At 42.1% G+C, this 24,798-nt stretch overlaps 1 protein-coding gene and 1 pseudogene across 1 annotated transcript in view; one reads left to right on the top strand and one right to left on the bottom strand.

Annotated features, from left to right (window-relative positions):
* EPB41L4A (erythrocyte membrane protein band 4.1 like 4A) overlaps positions 1 to 24,798 on the top strand; it is a 283,211-nt gene that overhangs the window by 154,821 nt on the left and 103,592 nt on the right. The window contains exons 5-9 of the mRNA XM_056139099.1: positions 7,063 to 7,160; positions 9,202 to 9,322; positions 14,634 to 14,721; positions 17,123 to 17,211; positions 17,766 to 17,829. Coding sequence (XP_055995074.1) covers positions 7,063 to 7,160; positions 9,202 to 9,322; positions 14,634 to 14,721; positions 17,123 to 17,211; positions 17,766 to 17,829 — 460 coding nt within the window. The remainder of the gene's footprint in view (positions 1 to 7,062; positions 7,161 to 9,201; positions 9,323 to 14,633; positions 14,722 to 17,122; positions 17,212 to 17,765; positions 17,830 to 24,798) is intronic.
* Positions 3,064 to 3,762, bottom strand: LOC130046062 (thymidine kinase, cytosolic-like; annotated as a pseudogene).

Here is a 24,798-nt window from a genome sequence, read left to right as displayed (position 1 = left end):
GATCCAGGAGGAGTCTACGCGTGTGCCAGGCATGCACACCAGCCCCTGCGGCTTCTTCCCTAGACCTTCATTTTGGAGTAACATTTCCTCTACTTGAGTTTACATCATTGTACAAATACAGTATAAATGCATATTTAAAATATGTTTTAATCCACTGTTTATGTCATTTGTAAGACTTTCAGTTAACTCAAAACTCACAATTTAATTTATTGTCGAGCAACTATAAATAATTGCATATTAATTGTGCACATATAATTAGTAACAATGTTATTAATGTATAACTACATTTTTAGGGAGTCACAAGTCCTGTGTGGCTTTTCCACTCTACAGAGTACTGTCATTCCAGGGCTTATCTATCTACGGGTGCAGATGAACACAGACTGTCAGCTGTGGTCATCAGTGGTCCGTCCTGTTTCTGTGATGTCTGGTTCTTTAGGCATCACAGCGCCATCTCCATGTGAAGATCACAGCTCTCACTCTATCCCGGTAACAGTGCTGGCCACACAGAAGGTGGCTGTACCTAGGGCACATTCAAGGAAACGTATCACCCACATGATTGTGAAGCACCGGGTTAGGGTATCCTTCCCATCCTTTATCTCTCCCCTCCGCCCTCCCTCCTTCCCTCCTCGCTGAGAGTGTTCTGGGATCACTCTCAATGCGATGCCGGGCTTGGAAAAGCTTCCTGCTGCAGCCACATGCTGGGCAAGCGCCCTAGCCCCTGCATCTGTCTCTGAACTCTTCCTCTGCTGTAATGATTTTTGAACTTAGAGGTATCGTTTCTTATTTTCTTGAGTATTCACTCGAGAACTTGTGGGTGTGTCTTCTGCTTTATTGGTTCTTACACTGTAACTGTGGTTTCTCTGCAATCTTGTGTGTTTGTATGGGCATTTCCCTCGGGGGCATCTGAAACTCACACCCTCCTGTCACCTGGCACCATGTCTGCAGTGCACCCCCAGGCTGCCTCCGGGCTCAGTGGTGCATTCACAGGCCACAGGCACACGTACACTTTCATCCCTGCATCTCACCAGAGCTCTCAGTTTGGGCTCCTGAAACAAGAAGTCTGCTGCCTCTTGAAACAGACCCTTCCTTTGCTCATTCTTTTCACCTCTAGTACTTGCTAAACAGACTCTCAGTGGCTGCACAGGAGTGATATTTCCAGAGCTCTTCACAGTGACCAGAACTAAGTGAGGTCAGTTCATCAGGCCTCCCCAGTGCTGTCCTTAGCTTTGTGGTGAATGGAGGGGATGGTGCTTCTCTGCCGCAGCTCGCAGTCCAGCCCCCAGATAGTGCAGCACAGTGACTGCCGTAAGGTCATCAGCAGTTGTTTTATGATGGCTTGTCTTTGTGTTCTGGGGGAGCTAGAGCAATAGTTCAGTGGGCAGGGCACTTGTCTTGCACAGGTAGAACCCAGCCATCCCTCATCCTCTTCCATGCACAGCTAGGAGTGAGCCCTGAGTATTGCTGGGTGTGGCCCCCAAACAAAGTGAACAAACAACCAGAATGTGTACTGGACTGCTTCCTTACTAAGTAGAACTTTTGTCGGTATTTTATTTCTCTAATAGGGGTACAGTATACCAAGGGTCACAATAAAACTTAGAGTCCAAACCCCGACACTTTTTTTTGTGTGTGATTTTATTTTATTTATTTTTTAAATTGATGCACTGTGAGGTACAATGACAAAGCTTTCATGTTTGAGCTTCAATCATGCAGTCAACAAACACCCATCCCTTCACCAGTGCACATTTTTCACCACCAAAATCCAAGTATCCCCCCCACCCATTTCACACCTCCCCTGCTTGTGTGGCAGACGATTTGCACAATACTCTCTTTCTCTACTTTAGTTACCTTCGATATTTCGATCCCAGCCCACCACCACTTATACCTGCCAAAAAGGCAATGCCAGACAATATTGCTTGTTACGAATACAGTATAATGTCGTGCGGCTGCAAGAGCGGGCACGCACTCTAGTAATTCTAAAATTTTAATAATTAGCGTCTGAAGAGACCGCTGCAGCAAGTTGCTCCGGTCCGAAGTTCGTTTGTGTGTCTCTGGATCATGGCTGTGTGGGAACTTAAGTAGACGGCGGTCTGATGTGGCGTCATCTCAGAGTCCCATCAAGGCAGGGGGAAGGAAAAGGGCCCACTCCTCCCCTGTCCCATGAGGCCTGGGGTCTGCCGGCACTGCCACTCATACCTGGAGTTTGTAGCTAACTTCTAGAACATGGCAGCCTCCGGGGCTCCTAGAGGCAGCAGGAGGGATGGCACCTGCCCCTGTCTGGAGCAGCCCAGTGGAAACAGCCTATTGCAAAGTTCAGAACCATCTCTGCAGCAAGTTTCTTGGGTCTGAGGTTTGTTTATGTGTCTCTAGATCATGCCCCTGTGGGAACTTAATTAGATGGTGGCTGGATCCAAACTCCAACACTTTAGAAATTGATGAGAAAAATTATTCATAGTTATGCATGTACAATAAATGTGAAAAAGAACTGTTGTGGGCAAACAGCATATAGGTTTACCATAATTAAAAGTCAGAACCAAACAAGCATCTAGTAATAGCTTAATCAGAATTACACAAAAGGAAAGATCCACAGCAGCTCTAGATCTAACTAAAATATTAAATATGCTCTAAAACTCATAGAACGGGTTAAATAAGTTTAGGCAATTAATTAAAAATAGGTGCTCATGTTCAGTGAAGTGCCCAGCAGCTAAAGATAGTTTTTTTTTTTTGCGACCAACAGGCCAAAAGAAGAAATATTAACTTTAATATCAAAGTCATTCATATCAGTGAAAAATCATGCCCCACCCCCACTTAAAATCCCTGTTGCCAGCAGGCCCCGCTGCTGGGGGGGGGGGGGGTGGTTGGGTAGCACCGACTCGGGGCCCGCGGGGGCTGCCGCAGACTTCCCCAGCAGAAGAGAAACTGCAGGGAGGGCCACAAAGGGGAAGAAGCTGCGTCGCTCACGTCGCCTGGTGGCGGCTCTGCCCCCCCCACCACCCCAGCTAGGCGCTCAGAGGAGGCTCTGGGGGACAGGAGGGAACAGAGAAGGAGCAGCGGCCACGGGGTGGGTCAGTGGGCAGGGCTGCATTGCAGGAAGTGGTGGTGGGGGGGCAAAGAGCTTCCTGCTCCCGTGGGCTCGGTCCAGCCCAGTGCCGGGCAGTTCTCCTTATTGTCGGGGTCATCGGGGCGGCCGGTGGCGGCGTCTTCTTGAAGTAGCAAGGCCGGCACACAGAGTGGTACTTGTCTGCTCCCCCGATGACCTCCACCTCCTCCTCCGCACCCAGCCGCTCGGTGTAGGCCGCCTCGCGGAAGCACTGCATGCATACGGCCGTCAGGGGCACAAGCTCTCGGCCAGGGGCACCAGGTTCAGAATGTTCCCGAAAGCCTTCCTCTGGAAGGTGCCGTCCAGGGCGGCCACGATCACCGTCTTCCCGGCGTTGGCCATGGTCTCGCTGAAGTCCACGACGTCGGGGAAAAACTGGCCCTCATCGATGCCTATGACGGCCACTCTCATGGCATCCTGGGTCACATCTCGGAGCTGGCAGGCGGGCAGTGCCTCCATGGTGTTCCGGTCGTGGGTGGAGAAGTGGGTGCTGTCCTTGGCGTACTTGATCACCAAGCACTTGTACTGGGCGATCTGGAAACGGCGGACGCGTCTCATCAGTTCGGTGCTTTTCCCTGAGAACATGGGTCCGAGGATCACCTGGATTTGGCCCCGGGTCTTGCTCGGGGAGCCGGGAAGCAGGTGGGCAGGTTGACGCAGCTCATGGTGCCTGGGGAAGCCGGCGGGACGCGGACCCTCTGCAGTTGCAGACACGCGAGCGCCAGATACAATTTTGTTGTATTGTAAGCTTCTCATATAAAACTAATTGGGTGCTTATTTCATAAAAATTAATCTTTTGGGGGGGGGGTTTGGTGATGCTGAACTTCATAGACGCCTCATACATTCTCTGCCACTTGAGTTATTTCCTTGGCCCCCAAATTAATAAAGTTCTTAATTAAAAGTAGAATAAACTGGGTTCTCAACTTCGTTGATAAAAGTATGGAAAGTAACTTTAAGCATATAGAGAAACAGCGTGATGAAGGCTAGCCCTAAAGTAGCATTGTTTACTGGGCTGGGGTTTTCTTGTCAGCATCACTGAGTGGAAGGAGGTCTGGGAGCCCCTGGTGGAGTTTGCTGCTTTGATTTTGCTGGACTTCTGGTTGGAGGGTGGAGTCGGGGGAAGGGGTGTTTTCCCAAGTGGTACTCAGGACCCTTCCCAGGGATCAATGGCCAACCAGACGGGCCTGCATTCACTTCGATGGCCTGTGATGCTGGTGCTTGGGGGCCATGTGGTGCCAGGGATCGAATGGGACTCGGCCATATGCAAGTGTGTGCTTGACCACTAAAGGATCTCTCTGGCACAGTGATTTTAATGGACTTTTTCCAGTGCAGTGGACTCATTTGTGGGATATTAAAAACAAACAAACCAACAGTATGAGACTAATGCCCAAATGCAGTAGAAACAAGAGCCAGGAGTACTGGCTCATAGTTGGAAGCCTGCCACCGTGGTGGTCGTGGGCAGGCAGCTAGGATAGAGAAGGAACTACTGTGGCAAAGATAGTTGGAAATGATCACTTTAGACAAGAACTGTGTGCTGAAAGTAGGTAAAGTAGGTAAAAGGATGAACACGATAAGCTGCGAGTATCTGCATTACAAACCTTATTGCCCCGGGGTGGGGGGAAAGAAACAGACAGAAAGAAACAGAGACAGAGGAGGAGCAGGAGAAGTGCCTGTCATAGAGTCAGCAGGGGGAAGGGTGGGTGGGAAACTGGGGACTTTTGTGGTGAGAAATGTACACTGCTGAAGGGACAGGTGTTAGAACATTGTATGACTTAACCCCCATCTTGAACAACTTTGTAATTGTGTATCTCAGTTTTGCATGCAGTCAACCTGGGTTTGATTGCCAGCATCCCATATGGTCTCCTGAGCACCGCCAAGAGTGATTCCTGTGTGCAGAGCCAGGAATAACCCCTGAGCATCGCCAGGTGTGACCAAAAAAAAAAAAAATTATTCACTTAAAAGAAAATGAGTAAAAGGTCTGTCTTTTTGGTAGACTTAAGTGATGTTATTTCCTTATGATTTCTCAGATACGAGAGAGTCATTTTAATCTGACTGTTCTTAGAGTCATCTCCTATGCCAGCAACTGTTCGATGAGCACCTCCTGTGTACTGACTCCTCCCTCTCCCCACCCCCTTTTTGTTTTGACTTTTGGGCACACCCAGCAATTCTCAGGGCTTACTTTTGGCTCTGTCAAGAATTAGTTCTGGCAGTGCTCAGGGAACCATATGTGGTGCTAGAAATTGAACCTGGTCAGCCACATGCAAGGCAGGCACCATCCCTGTCTCTTACTGAGCCCTTTCATACTGGAAATATAATCACCAGTGAGATGTATCTCCTATTACTTTGTACCTGTCTATTTTCCATCTCTCCCTGTTTTTCCTTTTCCTCTTCCTTGCAAGAAAACTGCTAGAAGACTAAATCTTTCAATAACTGTATTTGGCAAGGATTTGGTTATTTAGTCAGATGTCAGACTTTAATAGAAGAGGGTAAGTATATACCTGTGACTTGGACCCTAAGCATACATACACGCATAACTCAGAAAAAGGAGCTGCAGGCCAATGAAGAGAAAGGAAGTATATCTCGGCCATCCTTGTGGCAATCTTGGGGAAGCATCTGTAGTTCACATGCACTTTGACATTTAATTTCTGTGAGTATTCTTTGCTGCTCTCCAGAAAGAGGGACATGGGTGATTAAGTTAACTGGATATTCAAGCTAAAGCTTTCAGGGGATAGGAAACAGTGGAGTAGAACTGGAGAATGAACACAAGTGCGGGAAGGGGAGTGGCCATTGGTTAGGGCCGGAGATTTGGTGGAGTAAGTCGTGTTACAGCCTGTCTTAAGGATATTGAGCTTTGTTGGGGAAGCAAAGGGAAATCTTTATTGTTACTTCTTTGGGTTCCAGGGATCAACAGTATCTGGATTTCTCTTCCTTCAGTATCTGGAGAGCTTTGTTGATTCTCATGAGAATTGGAGTGCAAAATTAGTATTAGTTCTCTGAGAAATAATCATAATAGCTTCTAGCATTTGAAGTTGCATGCGATCATTTTGGAGAAGAAAAAAGTCATTTCTCTGAGAGAAGATGACAAGGTGGGGTAAGCTAGTGGCTGATTTTCTTTTTTTGAGAGTGTGGAGATCGAACCACACCTGACGATGCCATGGCTTACTCCTGGCTCTATGTTCAGAACACTCCTGGAAGACTTGGGAGGCCATATAGGGTATTGGGGATCAAACATGGGTCAGCCACGTATGTGGCAAGTACCCACATACAAGGCTGACCTATCATTCCTGCTCCTCGTGACTAATTTCCATTAACTAGGGGGAAGGTCTTAGGAAAATTACATTGTCTTGTTTTATTTTTTAGTTTTTCACCTGAAAAATGGTGAAAAATGATAGTAGTGGCCTCATTAAAAGTCTTAAATATGTTAGTTTTGTAAACTAGTTGGAACAGGTTTCAGTGACAGTGTTTGGACACTGTGAATATGTGTGGGACCATTACCATGACAGATGCCACAGAATGAGTGAAGTTGCAGGGAACTGGGAGAGTCTTCCTGGGGGCAGGGGGGGTGGGCAGTGATTGAGGAGACACACTGGTGGCTGTGTTGTCCTAGCACTGTGACTTTAGACTGTTGCTAACATGCAGAATAGGCCAGTCCTGGTGTTTCATCCTCCTAGGGCGAGTGTGCAGCCGTGGCAGTGGCCATGGCAAGCAGTGCCACAAGGAGCTTGTGTGCACCCATCAGGTGAGGGTGCTGGTAGGCACTAGCCTCAGGTGCCTGGCCACTGCCTTTCGTCTCCTCTGAGGCGTGTTGGACTAGTTCCTGTTCATGCAATAGCCCCAGACAAAGAGGAGCAAGCAGCGTGGATTTCACTGCCGACATTTGCTTGTTCCCTTGGTGATGATGTCCGAAATTCCAGGTCGGGATGCTGTCAGCCGTGATTAATCTCTCTCTTCCATTTCTCTTTTAGATACCAGTTTTTCTTACAGGTGAAGCAGGATGTTCTCCAGGGCCGGCTGCCATGCCCTGCCAACACGGCTGCTCAGTTGGGTGCATACGCCATGCAATGTAGGTACCATGGGAGCTACTTGCTTCAGAAATGTCTAGGGGGGAATATTTGTATTTTCCAGTTTTAGCTCATTCATGTGTAAAACACCACATGAGTTTTTTTTTTAAAAAATCACTGTGAGATACTGTTACAGACTTACAAACTTTCATGATTATGTTTCAGTCATACAATGATCAAGCACCCATCCCTCCACCAGTGCCCATTCTCTACCACCAATGTTCCCAGTATCCCTCCCACACCCCCCCACCCTTCCCCCTGCCTCTGTGGCAGGCACATTCCCTCTTACTCTCTCTCCTTTTGAGTGCTATGATTTGCAATACAGGTACTAAGAGGCCATCACCCACATGATTTTTTGCTGAAAATCCTGAATATAACCAAATTCGTATGTCAGTGCCCTTTTGAAGATAAAAGAAACTTGTAATGCATACTTTGTAGGTTCTGTGGAGTTTTACCTACATAAATAGCACCGACTCTCAATTAAGTAGAGGGCCTGCAAACCTCTTTTATTGAGCATTCTATGTGAGTTCATTGATCGATTGATCCTGAAGCTGTCACATATTGGAGATCAACATGCTTCCAGGCAGCTGTTCCAGAAGCCCATGTGGTTATGTGAAAGTCCATGTGGTGCCTGCACTTGGCACTCAGTGTGCCATGTGGAAGAGCTCCACGGCACATTGCCATGTTGCAGACAGAGCCTGAGGCTGCCTGCACATCCTGTTATTGATTGAATTCTTTTTTTTTATTAGTGAAACACCATGAGGTACAGTTATAGGCTTACAAATTTTGTGCTTGGGTTTCAGTTATACAATGATCAAGTGCCCATCCCTCCACCAGTGCCCGTTATCCATCACCACGGGTCCCAGCATCTCCCCCCACCCCCCATCCCCCTGATTGAATTCTTTCTAAGAACAAAAGAAGGTATGGGGAAATGACACGTCACAGCCTATCCTTCACAGGCCAGAAATCGTCTTGAAAAAACATCCTAGGAAAAATATTATGTAGAAAAACTGAGTTGAATTCGGATGGTGGATTAATAAAGGGAGGAGAAAGTTTTTATGAGTAATAGTGTGGACTTTCTGATATTATCTTGCTTCTTTGTGTCAACTATAATGGAGTTAGGTGCAACATTGTATTATATGTTTCCATGGCCATTATTTTGGGCAAATACCTTTTGAATCTCAGGCTATGCCTCTTGGTACTATTGCCTGATAGGTTCTATCAAAATCAAACATGTGTTTCACCTTTATTCTCTTTAGTATATGTACTCTAAATTCTGTTTATAGCATTTTGTTTTATAGTAACTGATAAGAGTAGTTGAAATAAGAACTATGAAAATTATAACTTTTCAAGAAAGCAAAAACAGAACACTTGTACTTTTTTAAGGCAAGATTTTTGTTTTTACCATGCATATATGATTATCTGAGTTATTTTATTTTATTGAATCACCATGAGGTACAAAGTCACGAAGTTGCTCATGACTGAGTTTCAGTCACAGTGTTCAGGCACCAGCCCTCCGGCAGAGCCCCCAGAGTCTCTCCTGCCCACCACCTGCCTCTATGGCAGACACTTTTCTTTTCTCTTTTTTCCTTGTAGACAGTGTGTTTTGCAGTATTGTTACTGCAAGAGTATCATGGATATCACTTTCCTTCCTTTCGGCCCAGCTCTTGTGAGGTGATCATCAATCCCGTCGCAGTCCCTTCTCTGACCTCCTTCCTTCCATGCTAGCACGCCTGCTACTGTGGCCAGGTCTCCTGCCCTTTGTGTATGTTCTTTGGGTCTGAGTATCATGCTGAGTGAAATGAGTCAGAAGGAGAGGGACAGACGGAACGATGGCACTAGGAAGAAGCATAGTATGAGAATAATACCCAAAAACAATCTGAGTAATTTTACTAGAATTATTTAGTTGCTTAATTATCTTACACACACACTTGTTAAGGCATTTGAAGAAAAAAATTAAGCATAGTGATAACATTTGTAATCCTGTATTTAAGGAGTGTTTTCCTAAAATGGCAAAAATATTGCATTTTCTTACCTTTTCAGCTGAGCTTGGAGATTACGACCCGTATAAGCACACTGCAGGATATGTGTCTGAGTATCGGTTTGTTCCTGATCAGAAGGAAGAACTTGAAGAAGCCATTGAGAGGATTCATAAAACTCTGATGTAAGGTCACATCTCTTTTTTTAATGGGTTATGTTCTCTTACTTCATATAAATTTACTCATCTTCTCTATACCAATTTTAGTTACATAGATCCATAAAAGCCAAAACATAAATTTATTCACTTACTTTCATTAGGAAGGTTTTAATATATGAAAAATTGAAAGGATAATATGGGAATAACAAATCTAGGTTGTCCTGTTAACATTTGTATATGCTCATCCCTCTATTCATCCATGAAACAATATTATTTTACTTTTTATTTTTGAAACAGTTTTATTTTATAATGCATTTTAGATGAAAAAGCAGATAAAAATATTGCATATACTCATAAACAATGCTCAGCATGGCACTAGGAAATGTACTGTGTTTACTTGTTACTGTTTGTTTGAGTCACTTTATGAGATTTATGTCAGTTCCGTAGATGCTGTTTTCTGTGGTAAGCAGGATAATGTCTAATTTCACTTATATTTCCGACCGTATTCTAGCCAGGCAAATAATTAGTGAGAAGATTATTGTTACAGTTATTTTTATATAGATTTTGTAAAACTGAGAGGTACTAATGTATTTTTTCTTGCGTTTTAGCTGCATATTAAAAATAATAGATTCTACTAATAGATACTGAAGAATAACTTTATAATATAATGAAAATTGGCCCAAATTGTTCTTGGAGATTTAGAACATTATCACCCTAGAAAGTTTAGGAATCAGTATCCTTCTATTAAACATGCTAAATGTCATATACCCATAGTTAATTTATAATCTTCATAACTGAAATTTACTGTAGCCAGCATCATGTTTTTCTTTCCATTTCCCCTTTGTAATCACTGTTATGTATTCTCTGTTTCAATTAGTTTGGCTCTCTTAGATTTCTACATATTGGTGGTAGGTAGAATTTGTCTTTATCTCTCTTTACCTGTCTTAGCATATTGCCCTCAAGATCCATCCATACTCTAGAAAGTTACCAAGAGAATAAATCTTAAATGTTCACTCTCAAAAAAAGAAATGATGATATGACAAGATGAAGAATTTAGGTAACTCTCTGATGGTTTGTATATCGGAATCAGAGAGAAAAATGAATGATGTCTGATGCTGCATCTTGTCCCAACCAACATTTTATGCTCTTGGCAGTTATAAGAAAACTTTCTCAAGTTATAAGTAATCAAGCTTCTCTGGAACATTCTTGAATTGTTTTCTATGTGTAGAATTTTATTATTTAGAATATGAAAACACTTAAATTATAGTAGGAAACTTCATTTAAAAATATAAAGTAAAGAGTACTTCTGTCCCTATGTCATCAATCTCTATTTCACTCTCCTCTCTCTCTCTCTCGCTCTCTTTTTCTTTCTCTCTCTCTCTCTCTCTCTCTCTCTCTCTGTTTTTGGGCCACACCAAATTGTGCTCCAGGCTTACTCCTGGATTTTCACTCAAGTTTCATACCTAGTGGCCTTGGGGGATCATCTAGGGTGTCAGGGATGGAATTGGGTCAGCCATATTTAAGACAGACACCTCACAAGCTGTCCTATCTCTCTAATCTTAGAGTAATCTCAGTATCTAAAGCCACCATGTTGTTGTTGTTGTTATTAATCAACTTTCAAACCTCTATGCATAATTTCCCTCTGAGAACATTTATTTTACTTATATTTATGTGTTTATACAAGTAGAATCATTCTGTATATGCTCTATTTTGAGACTTCTATGTTTTCAGTCACCAATACCCTGTGAAATTAGTTTTTTTTAAATTATATGTGTTTATATACACATTGCAAAAGGCTTATTGTAGTCTGAATTTCCTCTCTTAGGTATGTCAATACTTTATAGTTATAAGCAAAGTCCTATTTATTCAATAGCAACCATCTGAAAATCCTGACGTCACAGGTGTGAGCCTCAGAGGGTCTTATGTTAGTACCAAGTACACTTGTGACGATACACATAGTCCCCTAGTAGGATTTTCAACTAATGGCTCACAGCATTGAAGTTATTATTTAACTTAGTTATTTTGGTTAAATTCTCTATATGGATTAATGTTGCTTCATTGCCTCTTATGTAACATCCCTTTTGAATTTGCTTGCTTGCGGATCTATCACAGTTCAGAAAAAATGTAAAACTAATCTAGTCAACAGAAAATGTTTGTGTAAAGGATCTTTTTCACAACAGAAGTAGCAACAGAAGTCATTTGCTGAATTGGGATGGGGGAGAGCAGGCTCTCCATCCTGTGTCACATGCATCAGAATGCTCTCTAGCCTGTTTAAAGAGCCCCTCGTTCCAAGACTTCACTGAAGTAGTGCTCAGGAAGAACCCATTACAGTATTATGATGTGCAGTGTTTGACACAGTCTGAGAATACTGAACTCTACTAGTATTGAAGTACAATTATATTTTGAAATTGTTAAGGAGCTTTGGGTAAGGGCATTATGTACGCTTTAGTTGATGGTATTGAAGGTATGTTCGTTATTTCTAAGTAAATCAAGGCTGATCAAGATTTGATAGTTTTCCTGTGTCTAATTTATGATGATATATTTCTTGTAGATTTCAAGAGTATGCTTATGAAGGGGCTGAAATATGAGAATGTGTCAAAATAAGATTTCTTAATTTTTTTTTAAAAAGTCATGACTTTTTCTGTTCACTGTTAATGTATTTTTCTCTCCATCCTCTCTCTTTTTCTCTCCCCCCCCCCCCCACATACACATGCGCACACACACATACACACACAGAGCCATCCATAGAGATTTGCTGGCAGTGCTCACTTTGATAAGAATGAGTGCTGTTCTCTGTTAACCAGTAACCGACGAAGATTTGGGAAGGTTTTTATGCATTGTATTAAGAAAATTAAAGGTTTCAAAGATTTATGCTTTAGGTAGCACTGCACTGTAGTACTGTCCTCTCATTGTTCATCAATTTGCTTGAGCAGGCACCAGTAACATCTCCATTGTGAGGCTTGTTGTTACTGCTTTTGGCACATCGAATACGCCACGGGGAGCTTGCCAGGCTCTGCCATGCGGGTGGGATAGTCTTGGTAGCTTGCCGGAATCCAACCTGGGTCGGCTGTGTGCAAGGCAAATGCCCCACCCGCTGTGCTATCGCTCCAGCCCACCCCAAAATAAGAGGACCAAATGTCAGTTATCAGAAGGCTGGTATATTCTATAAACCACAGAATTAATTCTGAAAGTATCAAGTTCTTCATGAATTACCAAACAAAAGAACTCACAAAATTTCTCCTCTGAATAATAAAGTAAAATCCTAAAAGACTGGCTGATGCCAGAGAGCACATGAGCTGAGGCACATGCTTTGCATGCAGGATGCCAGCATTTGATCCCCAGCAACAAATGGTCCCTCCATATAGTTAGAAGTGAGTAGCCCCTGAGCACTACCAGCTGTGACCCAAAAACTGTAGCACTGTAGCACTGTCCTCACGTTGTTCATCGATTTGCTCAAGTGGGCCCAGTAACGTCTCCATTGTGAGACTTGTTACTGTTTTTTGGCATATCAAATACATCACGAGGAGCTTGCCAGGCTTTGCTGTGCGGGTAAAATACTCTCAGTAGCTTGCCGGGCTCTCCGAGAGGGGCGGAGGAATTAAACCCTGGGTCAGCCACGTCCAAGGCAAACGCCCTACCTGCTGTGCTATCACTCCAGTCCACCCAAAAACTATAAACTATAATTTAAAAACTATCAAAGTAGAGACTCAGTGTAACCATTTTACCTACAATTAAGTTTCTAAAATTTTAGCTGCTAGAAACACTTAAAACTTTTGTGTGAGTCGATTCAAAACATTAGGATTTTTATACTATTTATTTTAACCTTCCAAAACTCCCAAAAGATTAATGTGATCAAAAAGTTTTCCCAATGAGAAAAAGGGAAAAGTGCCTGCCATAAATGTAGTATGGGAGGCAGGACAAGAAACAAGGGACACAGGTGGAGGGAAGGAGACAACTGGTGAACATTGCTTTTGGATCATTGTACATCTGAAACTCAATAATGAATAAGGTACTAACTAATATATTTTCAGATTTTTTTGAAAAGGGTTCTTGGGTGATATTTCCTTTATTTAAAATTTTTTTTTTATTTAAATGAATCATCGTGAGATACACTTACAGACCTACAGACTTACATGTTTGGGTTTCAGTCAAACAATGTTCAAGTACCCATACCTCCACCAGTTCCTATTCCCTAACCCCAATGTTCCCAGTATCCCTCGCCCCATCCCCACCCCTTCCCACCTCCTGCCTCTGTGGCAGACACATTCCCTCTTACTCTCTCTGTCCTTTTGAGTGTTATGGTTTGCAATACAGGTAACAAGCAGCCATCATATTTGGTCCATAGTCTACTTTCAACACGCATCTACTATCCCAAGGGATCCCTTCAACCGTCATTTACTTAGTGCTCCTCTCTCCATCCCAGCTATCTTTTCCCCCAGTGCATGAGATAGGCTGTCAAGCCGTGGGGTAGTCCTGATCCTTATTTTAACTGTCCTTAGATGTTAGTCTCCTATTATGTTACTTTATATTCCACAAATGGTTGCAGTCATTTTATGTCTGTCTCTCTGACTCATTTCACTTAGCATGATACTCTCCATGTTGATCCACTTATGTACAAATTTCATTTCATCTTTTCTAACAGCTGCATAGTATTCCATTGTGTAGATATACCTAAGTTTCTTCAACCAGTCGTCTGTTCTCAGACACTTAGTTTTTTTCCAGATTCTGGCTATTGTAAAAACAGTGCTGCAATAAACATACAAGTGCATATGTCATTTCTACTGTACTTTTTTGCATCTCCGGGATATATTCTCAGGAGTCTTATTGCTGGGTCAAATGGGAACTTGATTTCTAGGTATTTGCAGATTTTTACTACATGTGCCAGGAGAGGTTGATAAGGTCCTGGCAGGTATTTGGGGTTATTTGTTTCTTCCTGTGCTTATTTCTCATTTGTCACCGTCCTGGTGCAGACATTTTCCTTTGAGACATTTACTCTTTGTAAATGGTATATTTCTTAATTTAAGGGCTTATATTTCTCAATGGCCTCTATGGGATTTTCTGAAACTGAGAATTATTAACATATGCTAGGACATTGGGAGTATCTATTAATGAGCAAAAACAGATTTGGCAAATGAAAGTCACTTACTATAAGTAAATACCTCAGAGTACACAGTTTTATCACTAAGAAGATAGGGTCTTCTTGAAATACAAAGACTTACATTTGCATTAGCACAAAGGATTATTTATTTTCACAGTGGGAGAATGAGCACCGTCTCAGATCCTGAAAGTGCAATAGCTCTCAATGAAGTAAGACTCTTTGTTTGTGTTCTGGGCATAGGGGTCAGACTCCCTCTGAGGCAGAGCTGAATTACTTGAGGGCTGCCAGATCCCTGGAGATGTATGGTGTTGACCTCCATCCTGTCTATGTGAGTAACATTTAATTAACACCAAATAGCTTAGCCATGACATTTCTCTTAAAAAGTCACTAACTCCCCAAGGGAAGCTGCAGTCCTATTGTATAGCAAGCAGAGGATACTTTTTCTTCTTTGTTTTTCAGAGACAGAGAATCTCTTGTGTGGATTAAATACTAATGAAAATTTGCATAAAAAAAACTGTGATTGTATTTCCATGTGTAGTAAACAATTTACTGGGCTTGAAAACACAATTTGGATAACAGCTCTACAGAGCTTAGCTGAATGTCAAAACAATTTTGAGTTGCTCTATAATTGATTATATTAGAAAACAGATTTTCTAAGAATAGATATTTTTTATGATGGAAAATAAGACAAAAATACTTGCCAGGTAATGTAGCTGTGTAGGTGACATGACTGTTATACAGCTATGTTGGATAAGGTTATGCAACATTTGGGTTATTGTCCGTTGTAGTGATTGACACTTTATGAGTAGAAATGTTTTTTGCAGGGTTTCCTTAATAATTATTGAAAACATAGTGAATGAGTCAGTAAGCATTTGTGCTGAGACTGTTGTGTTCTATGTCTGAGACTCTTCACTAAGATCAGGTTGATTAATCTATGCCAGTGATTTTCAAACTATCACTTGATTTTATAAATTAGATTAGGAGTAGGAAATTTGATTATTTAAGGAAATGAACCATGTACCTTATTCTTTGGAAAAGTGGATTGCTGAAGATTGTATATAGACTAAATTTTTTGTCAGTTGGATTATGGAACTCAATTTTTATGGATTCCTAAATAGGGTTTATCAAACCAGTTTTATCTAGCTCTCCTTAATGCAAATGGTTTATTGATATTTTAATTTCATAACACAGTGTTGTTCATCAGTGTTTCCTACAGCAAAAGAAAGCATCTTATGTTAGTTTTATAGAGTTGGAAGCATTCCTGAGTATGAGTTAATGGGGCAATAAAAGTTACATGTTTGAGGGAAGTAGTAATTCTTTGTTATCTTTTATTTTAGTCTCATTAGTCATTCATTCATTGATGCTTGATATTATTGTCTTTTAAGAACATCTATAAGATTTTTCATAGTACCTATTTTTATACTATTAGTTACATTTGTTTTCTTGGATTGTTTTAAAATATATACTATATAGACATATGAAAAATGAGAATCTTTTGCAAAATGCTTCTGTATTTTTTATAATGTTTACTTACCATAATCCACACTGTTTTGAGTGATAGTAATTTGTGGTAAGTGAACTGGATTCATTAGAATTTCCTGTGCATTCCTGTAAGATTAAATTTTTCGGACTAGAGAGTTAGCTCAAATGGCCAAATGCATGCTTTGAGTGCAAGACGCCTGAGTTCAATATTGACATTCCATGGTTCCTTGAGCACAACCAGGAATGAGCTCAGAGCTAGGGGAGACCCTGAGCATCATGTGACATGGCACTTGCACTCATGCACGCACACTCTCACATACACACACACACACACACACACACACACACACTAAAATAAGAAAAAAATTTTAGAACTAAAAGGGGGAAGCAGCTGGCATACTTCTAAAGCTTATTTGCCTCATAGTTCCTCAGCAAAGGACTTTACAGGCTATTGTGGCCTTAGGGTCAAAGTAAAATTAATACAGTTTTGTGCATGTCCTTGAAACCCACTCTGTGATTTTCTTTTCAGAACCTCCTTCTTTTAATTTTTAGTTGCCTGGAAATTAAGGGCCTCAAGCCTTAGTCCCAAGATAACATAGTCTCCATTTTTGAGATTGTAATGTTGCATATGGCAGAGGAATGAAAAGGTAGAGAGCTCAAAGCACATAACTGTGGGCCTGTGGGCAGCTTCCCAGACAGTCTGGATAGTGTGCTGTTGGACCAGGCACCATGCCTGTCTGTAGCAGAGAGTAAGATCAAGAGGAGCCTTGGCAGGACTCTGCTCTGTCCTGACTGTGCAGGACACAGCATGTCTTATGTCCATCGAGTCCGGTACGGGCACTCTCCTCAGAGGCCTGGCTTCTTTGGAAGCCGGGTCCATCACTGTGAGTTAGATGGGTGGTTCCAGCTATGGTGCAGCTGTGGCAGCATCTCTGCAGGAGCAACACCCGTGAGTCATCTATGAGTCACCGGTGGCCTTTTATGAACTGAAGTTACAAGTATGAATGCATAAGGACAGTTTCTTAAACTTTCCAAAAAATTAGCACCAAGGGCCAGTGAGGCGGCTCAATGGTAGAGCACATGCATTACTTGTGTAAAGGGTGTGGTCTCTGGCAGCACGAAAAGCAGCACAAGCCCCAGCTGTTCTCATCACAGATTAGGAAGCCCTCTCTGCTGGACAATTTTCTGAGTGACAAAGCTCTTACACGGATACAGTCATAGTTACAGACATATTTTTCTTTTTACAGGGAGAAAACAAATCTGAGTATTTCTTAGGATTAACTCCAGTTGGAGTTGTTGTATACAAGAATAAAAAGCAAGTGGGGAAGTATTTCTGGTAAGTATGATTTGAGGGCAGAGTTATTACTAAAGTTGTATGTCAGGTTTATGGAACTTTTAAAGCAGTGAAGGGGTTGGAGATAAAAAGAGACATATATTGCAGTAGTCAAAAAATAAGGAAGTGAAGTTGGGTCTAAGTATTCTTCCAAGTTCACTTATTTTTTTCATTTCCATCTGTATTTTCTATGTAGGCTGCAGACTCAGTCATTCTAGACTGTCCTGGAAGCTGTGTATAGCAGGGTCCTGTCTGTTCGGGATTAGCTGGTGGCCTTGGGCCCTGCCAGTCAAGCTCGGGCTCAACCTGAGTTCTGAATCTATTCAGGGGAAAATCTGCTGAGGCTTGGGAAGTTCATGCTTGTGTGTGTTATGGAGCACCATAGGAGAATGAGAATAGACTTTGCTCTGGAAGGTGTCCAGATCTAGGAGCATGCAGGAAATTCTCACAATCCCTGCAGTAGCATGCCAGGGGACCAATGTTTTCCCACTGGGCATAGCTCTGAATTTCTGTTGCATTCATTCTTAAAAACTACCACCATCTTCTTTGCTTTTCAGGCCTCGGATTACAAAGATTCACTTCAAGGAAACACAGTATGAGCTCAGAGTACTGGGAAAAGATGTAAGTTTTTGTTTAGTGCTTAGATTAACTCAGAAGGAATGCTTTGTTGATGCATTGATGGCTTAGTAGACAGTGAGCAATGAAAGGGCCATTTCTTCAGCTGCAGTCTGAGAGGCCAGCACACACTGTCCTCCACCAGCGAAACAGTGAGGGAAGTGAGTGGAAATGAAAGTGGAAGGAATGGAGAAAGGTCATTGTAGTCTTGGCAAATGACAAAAAGACTTTCGAGGGAAAGTAATTATCATTATTTGTGCCGTTTGCTCCTTGGTGCTGTCTGATGTTGGAGCATGTGGTCAGAAGGAGCTTTCAGATACAAAATTGAACTGTTCCAGTTTTACTCCAAAGCAAATTAGGGAACTGCAGAGAATCACCTTCTGCTCCCTCTGTGTAGGGGGACTTGGTGGATAATATAGACGGGAAATTCCAGATGCTCTGTAGGAAGAACATAAGACGAGAAAATAAAAACAGACTGCGTCACTGGGTGCTGGTCATGACTGCTGCTGTGTCTTGGTAGACAACTTTCAGGAAATTTCAAATACAAGACAAGGATTGGAAGAATTCCCTTTATTTTGCCTAGAAAATAATAATGTTAACCCTATAACTTACTATATACAAGAATGCACCTTCTGAAACTAACTTTATGCAGAATGGAAAACTAAATGAAGGGCATTGAATTGACTTTCTAATGAGGTGCTTGCAAGAAAAATGTAATTATGCATTGTCAAGTCCAAGCCTAGCCGCACCACTGCAGCTACAGTGTGCGGTGTCTGAGGCTCAGATTCAGGTTCTCAGCACATTACCTGCCAAATAATTCATGCTAATATCTTGTGGCTGCCTTGTCTCAAATCTAATGTCACTGCTTTTCTTGTCACCTGAACTTGAACTTGAGATCAGGCAACTACTATTTATTGATAAGATTTATATAAAAAAAAAATATATATGAGAGAGAGAGTGAAAGAGCGCATAGAAGCAGACTGGTGGGTGGGCGGCAAATGTGACTGAAGTGGGGGTAAGGCATTGATGGAGAGAAGTGAAGGGGTTTAGATCGAAACTGGTGCCTGAACCCATTCATGAATGGTTTTGTAATTTCATAATGACTAAATAAAAACCATTTTAAAAATTAAAATTGAGCTCCATATGTGAGATTTAAAAAGAAACATGGTAGGGGACCACAAATTTTCAGTCATCAGAACTGATAAAGTAAAAAATTCTCAAAAATCATATATTTTGCATGTTTGTAAATTAATATTCTGAATAATTCTGTGATAACACATTTTCAGATTTCCATGAAATAGAAATGGAATGTCTACATTGTAAATATCCTACAATGTAAAATTAGTAAGAATGAATGAAAAGTGTCTTTAGTTTTCCTGTATTTTCACTGGGACCCATTGTTCATCTTGGATCTTTGTCCTCAACTCTGGGAAATTCTTATTTGTGATTTTTTTAATTATTATTTCTTCGTCAAATTTGTCCTTTTGTTTTTCAAGGACTCTGACTGTTTTTATTATTGTTCTTCTTAAGTTCATCCCCGAGCTCTCTGTGTGTGGTTCATTTCTCTTTAGACTGTTTCAATCTTTCTAGTTCCCGAGAGGTTTCCTCCTCCTCTTATTGCTCCTTGACTTCATCCCTGCTGCTGTTGCTCCACTGCTCAGAGCTTCTGTTGCATTTTAGGTCGCCTGCAGTTTTCTCATCTCTTGTAGTTTTTTCCTTTTGGCCATACTGCTGTGTGTTGCTGAGTCCCTGTGCCATGTCTTTGAGCTCAGTAATATCCCGCCAGGGTTTCACTGAGGGCTGCGGGACTCCAGAGCTGATGAGTGCTGGCTGAGCCTTCTGAGTCACCACTGTCCTCTCTCACTGAGTGTGACATGCATTTCCCTGTTGGGCTTGTGGTGTCCCTGCTGTGCTGAGGGTGAGTGCTTGTAGCTACCCCTCCTTGGGGCTCCCTGAGGAGTGAGTCTGGGAGCTGCTCTTTTCCTCCCCCCTACCCCCCTGCCTTGTGAGCGTTTATTTATCTTCACTGATTGACAGGACGTGTAGGTGTGAGCAGTGTGAGCTGTTGGAATAGTGGAGGTAGGGCGTGCAGGCTGCACTGGGGGCGTCCGGTGTCACAAAGGCCTCGAAAGTGTCATCCCAGAAACTGATCTACCTGAAAGGGTGTGTCAGAAATTCAGGAGCTGTGGAGTTGGTCGCCTTTGGATAGTTACTTTTATGTTGTTGTTGCAGTACTTTACAATGTCTTCTACTGCATGATAAATATTGGGTCAAATAACATCTAAACTAAATTTTCAACTGTGGGATTCATCTCCCTTAACAAAAACACTCCAAGGTTGGAATAGAACCCTAGGTAATTTAGATCTTAGAATGTAAAGGGTTTGCAATTGTATACCCAGAAAGAATAGAATATTCTGCAAAAATATGCCCAACAAGCATAGAATAAGACTGTTTTGGGGTTTTTAGATTAAGAACTACCTGGGCTGAAATAGAAAAAAAAGGTGTCAGGACATTCCTCTATATTTAAGGGTGACTTTTGATAGCCTGTGAGGCCACTGATGGCTGCCCAGGTAATCAAAACCTTGGACTGCCCTTGTATGTTTGTTTGTCTCATTCTTAGTGACTGACTTCCACGGTATGGGGATTGAAGGTGCCCATCCAGCTGGCATTAGACATTCTACTTCTTTTATTATTTGGCTTTTGGGCTGCTTCTGGCAGTGCTCAGGGCTTACTCCTGGCTCTCTGCTCAGGAATCACTCCTGGTGGACTCGGGGAACCATATGGGGGTGCTGGGGAAAGAACAGGAGTGAGCCACATGCAAACCTCTCAGCTGCCTTATCTCTTCGGCCCCTAGACATTCAACTTCGTGGATTACTTCATCATTAGGTAAAACAACAATATGAATTGGTAATGCTCCTTGTTTTGCAGCAGTCTCCAGTGTGTGATCTGGTTTCCTACACACATGCACCCTTTCCCTGAAGCTTGAAGAAGTCTGTTTAAAAGGGCCCAGGTGCTGCTTGCTCCTGGTGCCCAGGTGATTTGGTGGTAGAGCAGGTCACGGATGAAGGCCTTCATCAGAGGTCTGTCTGAAAACATGAGATGGCATGGTCATTTAGCCAAAGGACTTCATCTCTCGAGTGTTCTTTTGTTTTGAGTCTTTTTTTTCTTTTGATCCAGTTCCTCTCTTTAATATTTACTGTGCCAGTGAGAAAATATCTTAAAAATGCCAATAATATATTAACATATGGTTTTCTATTGAGGCATACTTAGCATCCACAGATAATCTTCTCCTTCTCATATGTAATCTCTATGAGTTTAGCAACGATTGTCCATAAGTGGATTCTAGCTTTATATAATTTTATACCCCTGATCCAAAAGCTAAATTTTTAAAAATATTTTTGTATGATATAAGCTTCAAAATTGGTACTATGATTTAAATAATAATTCATATAAAATAAAAAGTTTTAGTATAAGATATAACATATAGAAAATATATATGAAGAAGAAAACTAAAATACCTATCATTTGAAAATCATAGGTAATATTAATATTGGTATTAATATTATGTTTTTTCAGATTATGCTCTATTAGATTTACATATGTGTATGCATCATACCTATATGGTTTTATATACTGCTGTTTTTGTTTGGGGGCCATACCTTGCTCAGGGCTAACTCCTGGCACTGTGCTCAGGGATTACTCTTGTGGGCTTGGGGAGCATATAGTGTTGGGGATCGAATCTGCATTGACTGCATGCAAGGCAAGTGCCTTACCCACTGTACTATCTCTCTGGCCCCTGTATACAGCTTTTCCTCCCCAATATCAATGTACATCATAAGCATTTGCCATTCTTCGATTATTATGGCTGGAGCGATAGCACAGCGGGTAGGGCGTTCGCCTTACACGTGGCCAACATGGCCGACCCGAGTTCGATTCCTCCGCCCCTCTCGGAGAGCCCGGCAAGCTACCGAGAGTATTCAATATGCCAGACACAGTAACAACAAAGTCTCCAATGGAGACGTTACTGGCCCACTCGAGCAAATCGACGATCAACGGGAGGGCCTTTACCTTTACCTTTACCACTTGTTTACAACGTATTTACTGGGGGCTGGAGTGATACAACCCAGGTTCAATTCCCAGCATCCCATGTGGTCCACCAAGCACCGCCAGGAGTAATTTCTGAGTGCAGAGCCAGGAGTAACCCCTGTGCATCACTGGGTGTGACCCAAAAAGAAAAAAAAAGTATTTACTGTTCCCTTTCTTACATGTTTTACTGCTGTGGGGTTTTTTTCCTGCTATATAATTTTCTAACTGGTTTTGCTGATAAAAGGAAAGCATTAGAATTTATATGCTCATCGCAACCATGCCCTTTTGTGCTGAATTATTTTTTTATTTGTGTGTTTCATTTTGTTTTGGGACCACATCCAGCTTTGCTCAGGGATCACTGTTGGTGGTTTGGGGGAACCATCTCTGGTTCTGGGGGTGGAGCCCAGTTGTACTCAGGAATCATGTTGGTGGGTTTGGGAACCATCTCTGGTTATGGGGGTGGGCCCAGCTGTGCTCAGTGATCACTATTGATGGGTTTAGGGACCATCTCCTAATGTTAAACCAGCCTTGCATCCCCGGGATGAATCCTACTTGGTCATGGTGTTACCAAGTATGGCAGAGATTAGTACCAGGAATTTTACTGAATGACCCGGAGGACAACCACACATGTTAGGGGAAGGGGGAGCTCAGAAAGAGAAGGGAACACCAAATAAAGGGTGTTGGGAGGATCCGCCCACGATGGGAGAGCATGCTGAGGGTAGACTGTCGACCAAGCATGATTGCCACTCAATGCCTCTTTTGCAGACCATGGCACTCAAAAGGAGAGAGAGGGAAATGCCCTGCCACAGAGACAGGGTGGGATGGGGTCTGGGGGTGGGGGGAGGGGATGCTGGGATCCGTGGTGGTGGGAAATGCGCACTGGTGGATGGATGGGTGTTTGATCATTGTATAATCGAAACCCAAGCACAAAAATGTGTAAGTCTACAACTGTACCGCATGGTGCCTCACTATTAAAAAATAAATAAATATAAAAAAAAAACAAAATTCTGAAAGCAGCAAGATCGAAGAAAGAAATCTCTTACAAAGGAGCATCCTTAAAATTCACAGCTGATTTTTCTGATGAAACCCTCAGGGCCTGAAAACAGTGGTGGGACATAGTGAAAAAACTCAATGAAATAAATGCCTCTCCAAAAATACTTTACCCAGCGAGACTCTCATTGATAATAGAAGGAAGAACACACAGTTTCACAGACAAACAGCAGCTCAGGAACTTCATAGACTCAAAACCATGGTTACAAGAACAACTAAATGGGCTCCTTTAAGGCAAGAAAGGCCCCTCAAATACACCAAATTTCAACAGAACAATGGGACAAAATCCCATAACAATAATCTCTCTCAATGTCAATGGGCTAAACGCACCAATTAAAAGACATAGAGTGGCAGGATGGATTAGAAAATTGAACCCAACATTCTGCTGCCTGCAAGAAACACATCTCAATAGTCAAAGCAAACACAGACTCAGAGTCAAAGGCTGGAAAACAATCCTACAGGCAAACAGCTCCCATAAAAAAGCTGGGGTAGCCATCCTAATATCAGACCACATCGATTTCAGAGTGAAGAATGTCTTCTTGATAGATCAACCAGACTCAAGCTTACCAAGGACATACTTCATCTGAGGGAAACAATGGAAGAAAGGGACTTAGTAGATATATACAGGACATTTCATCCACAAAAAGCTGAATACACATCCTTCTCAAGCGTACATGGAACATTCTCCAAGATAGACCACATGCTGAGCCACAAAACATGCCTCCATAAAATTAAGAAGATAGAGATTATATCAACAATCTTCTCAGACCATAATGCGTTGAAATTAGAAGTAAATTACACACAAAAACAGAAAACTAAATCAAACACCTGGAAATTAAACAGTGCACTATTAAACAACGAGTGGCTTAGACAGGAAATTAAAGAGGAAATCAAAAGATTCCTAGAAACGAAAGAAAATGAGGACACGAGTTACCAAAACTAGCGATAGCACAGCGGGTAGGGTGTTCGCCTTACACGCGGCCAACATGGCCGACCCGAGTTCGATTCCTCTGCCCCTCTCGGAGAGCCTGGCAAGCTACCGAGAGTATTCGATATGCCAGACACAGTAACAACAAAGTCTCCAATGGAGACGTTACTGGGCCCGCTCGAGCAAATCGACGACCAACGGGAGGGCCTTTACCTTTACCTTTTACCTTATGGGACACAGCAAAAGCGGTCTTAAGAGGAAAGTTTATAGCTCTACAAGCATTCTTCAGAAAGGAGGAGCGAGCCCACATAAATAAACTAACCTCACAACTTAAGAACTCGGAGAAGGACCAACAAAAGGAGCACAGCCCTAACAGGAGGAAGGAAATAATAAAACTCAGAGCAGAGACTAAAGAGATGGAAACCCAAAAAACAATCCGAAAGATCAATGAAACCAAGAGCTTGTTCTTTGAGAAAATTAACAAGATCTATAAGCCCCTAGCAAAACTCACAAAGAAAGGGAGAGAGAAAACCCTAATAAACTGAATCAGAAATGAAAATGAGGTCATTACAACAGAAACTACAGAAATTCAAAGGATCCTCAGGGAATACTTTGAAAAGCTTTACGCCACGGAACATCAAAACCTCGAGGAAATGGATAAATTCCTAGACTCCTACAGACTCCCAAGGCTGAACCAAGAAGACCTGGAATACCTGAACAGACCTATCACCATCAAGGAAATTGAAATGGTAATAAAAAGTCTCCCCAAGCACAAAAGTCCTGGCCCAGATGGATTCACTAGTGAATTCTTCCAAATCTTTAAAGAGGACTTACTCCCAATCCTTTTTAAACTTTTCCACGAAATTGAATATCAAATACACTTCCGAACAGTTTCTACGAAGCAAATATCA

This window comes from Sorex fumeus, unplaced genomic scaffold, assembly GCF_029834395.1.
Source record: "Sorex fumeus unplaced genomic scaffold, SorFum_2.1 ptg000131l, whole genome shotgun sequence".
NCBI classification, from domain to species: domain Eukaryota; kingdom Metazoa; phylum Chordata; class Mammalia; order Eulipotyphla; family Soricidae; genus Sorex; species Sorex fumeus.
This window is presented reverse-complemented; position numbering and strand designations above follow the sequence as displayed.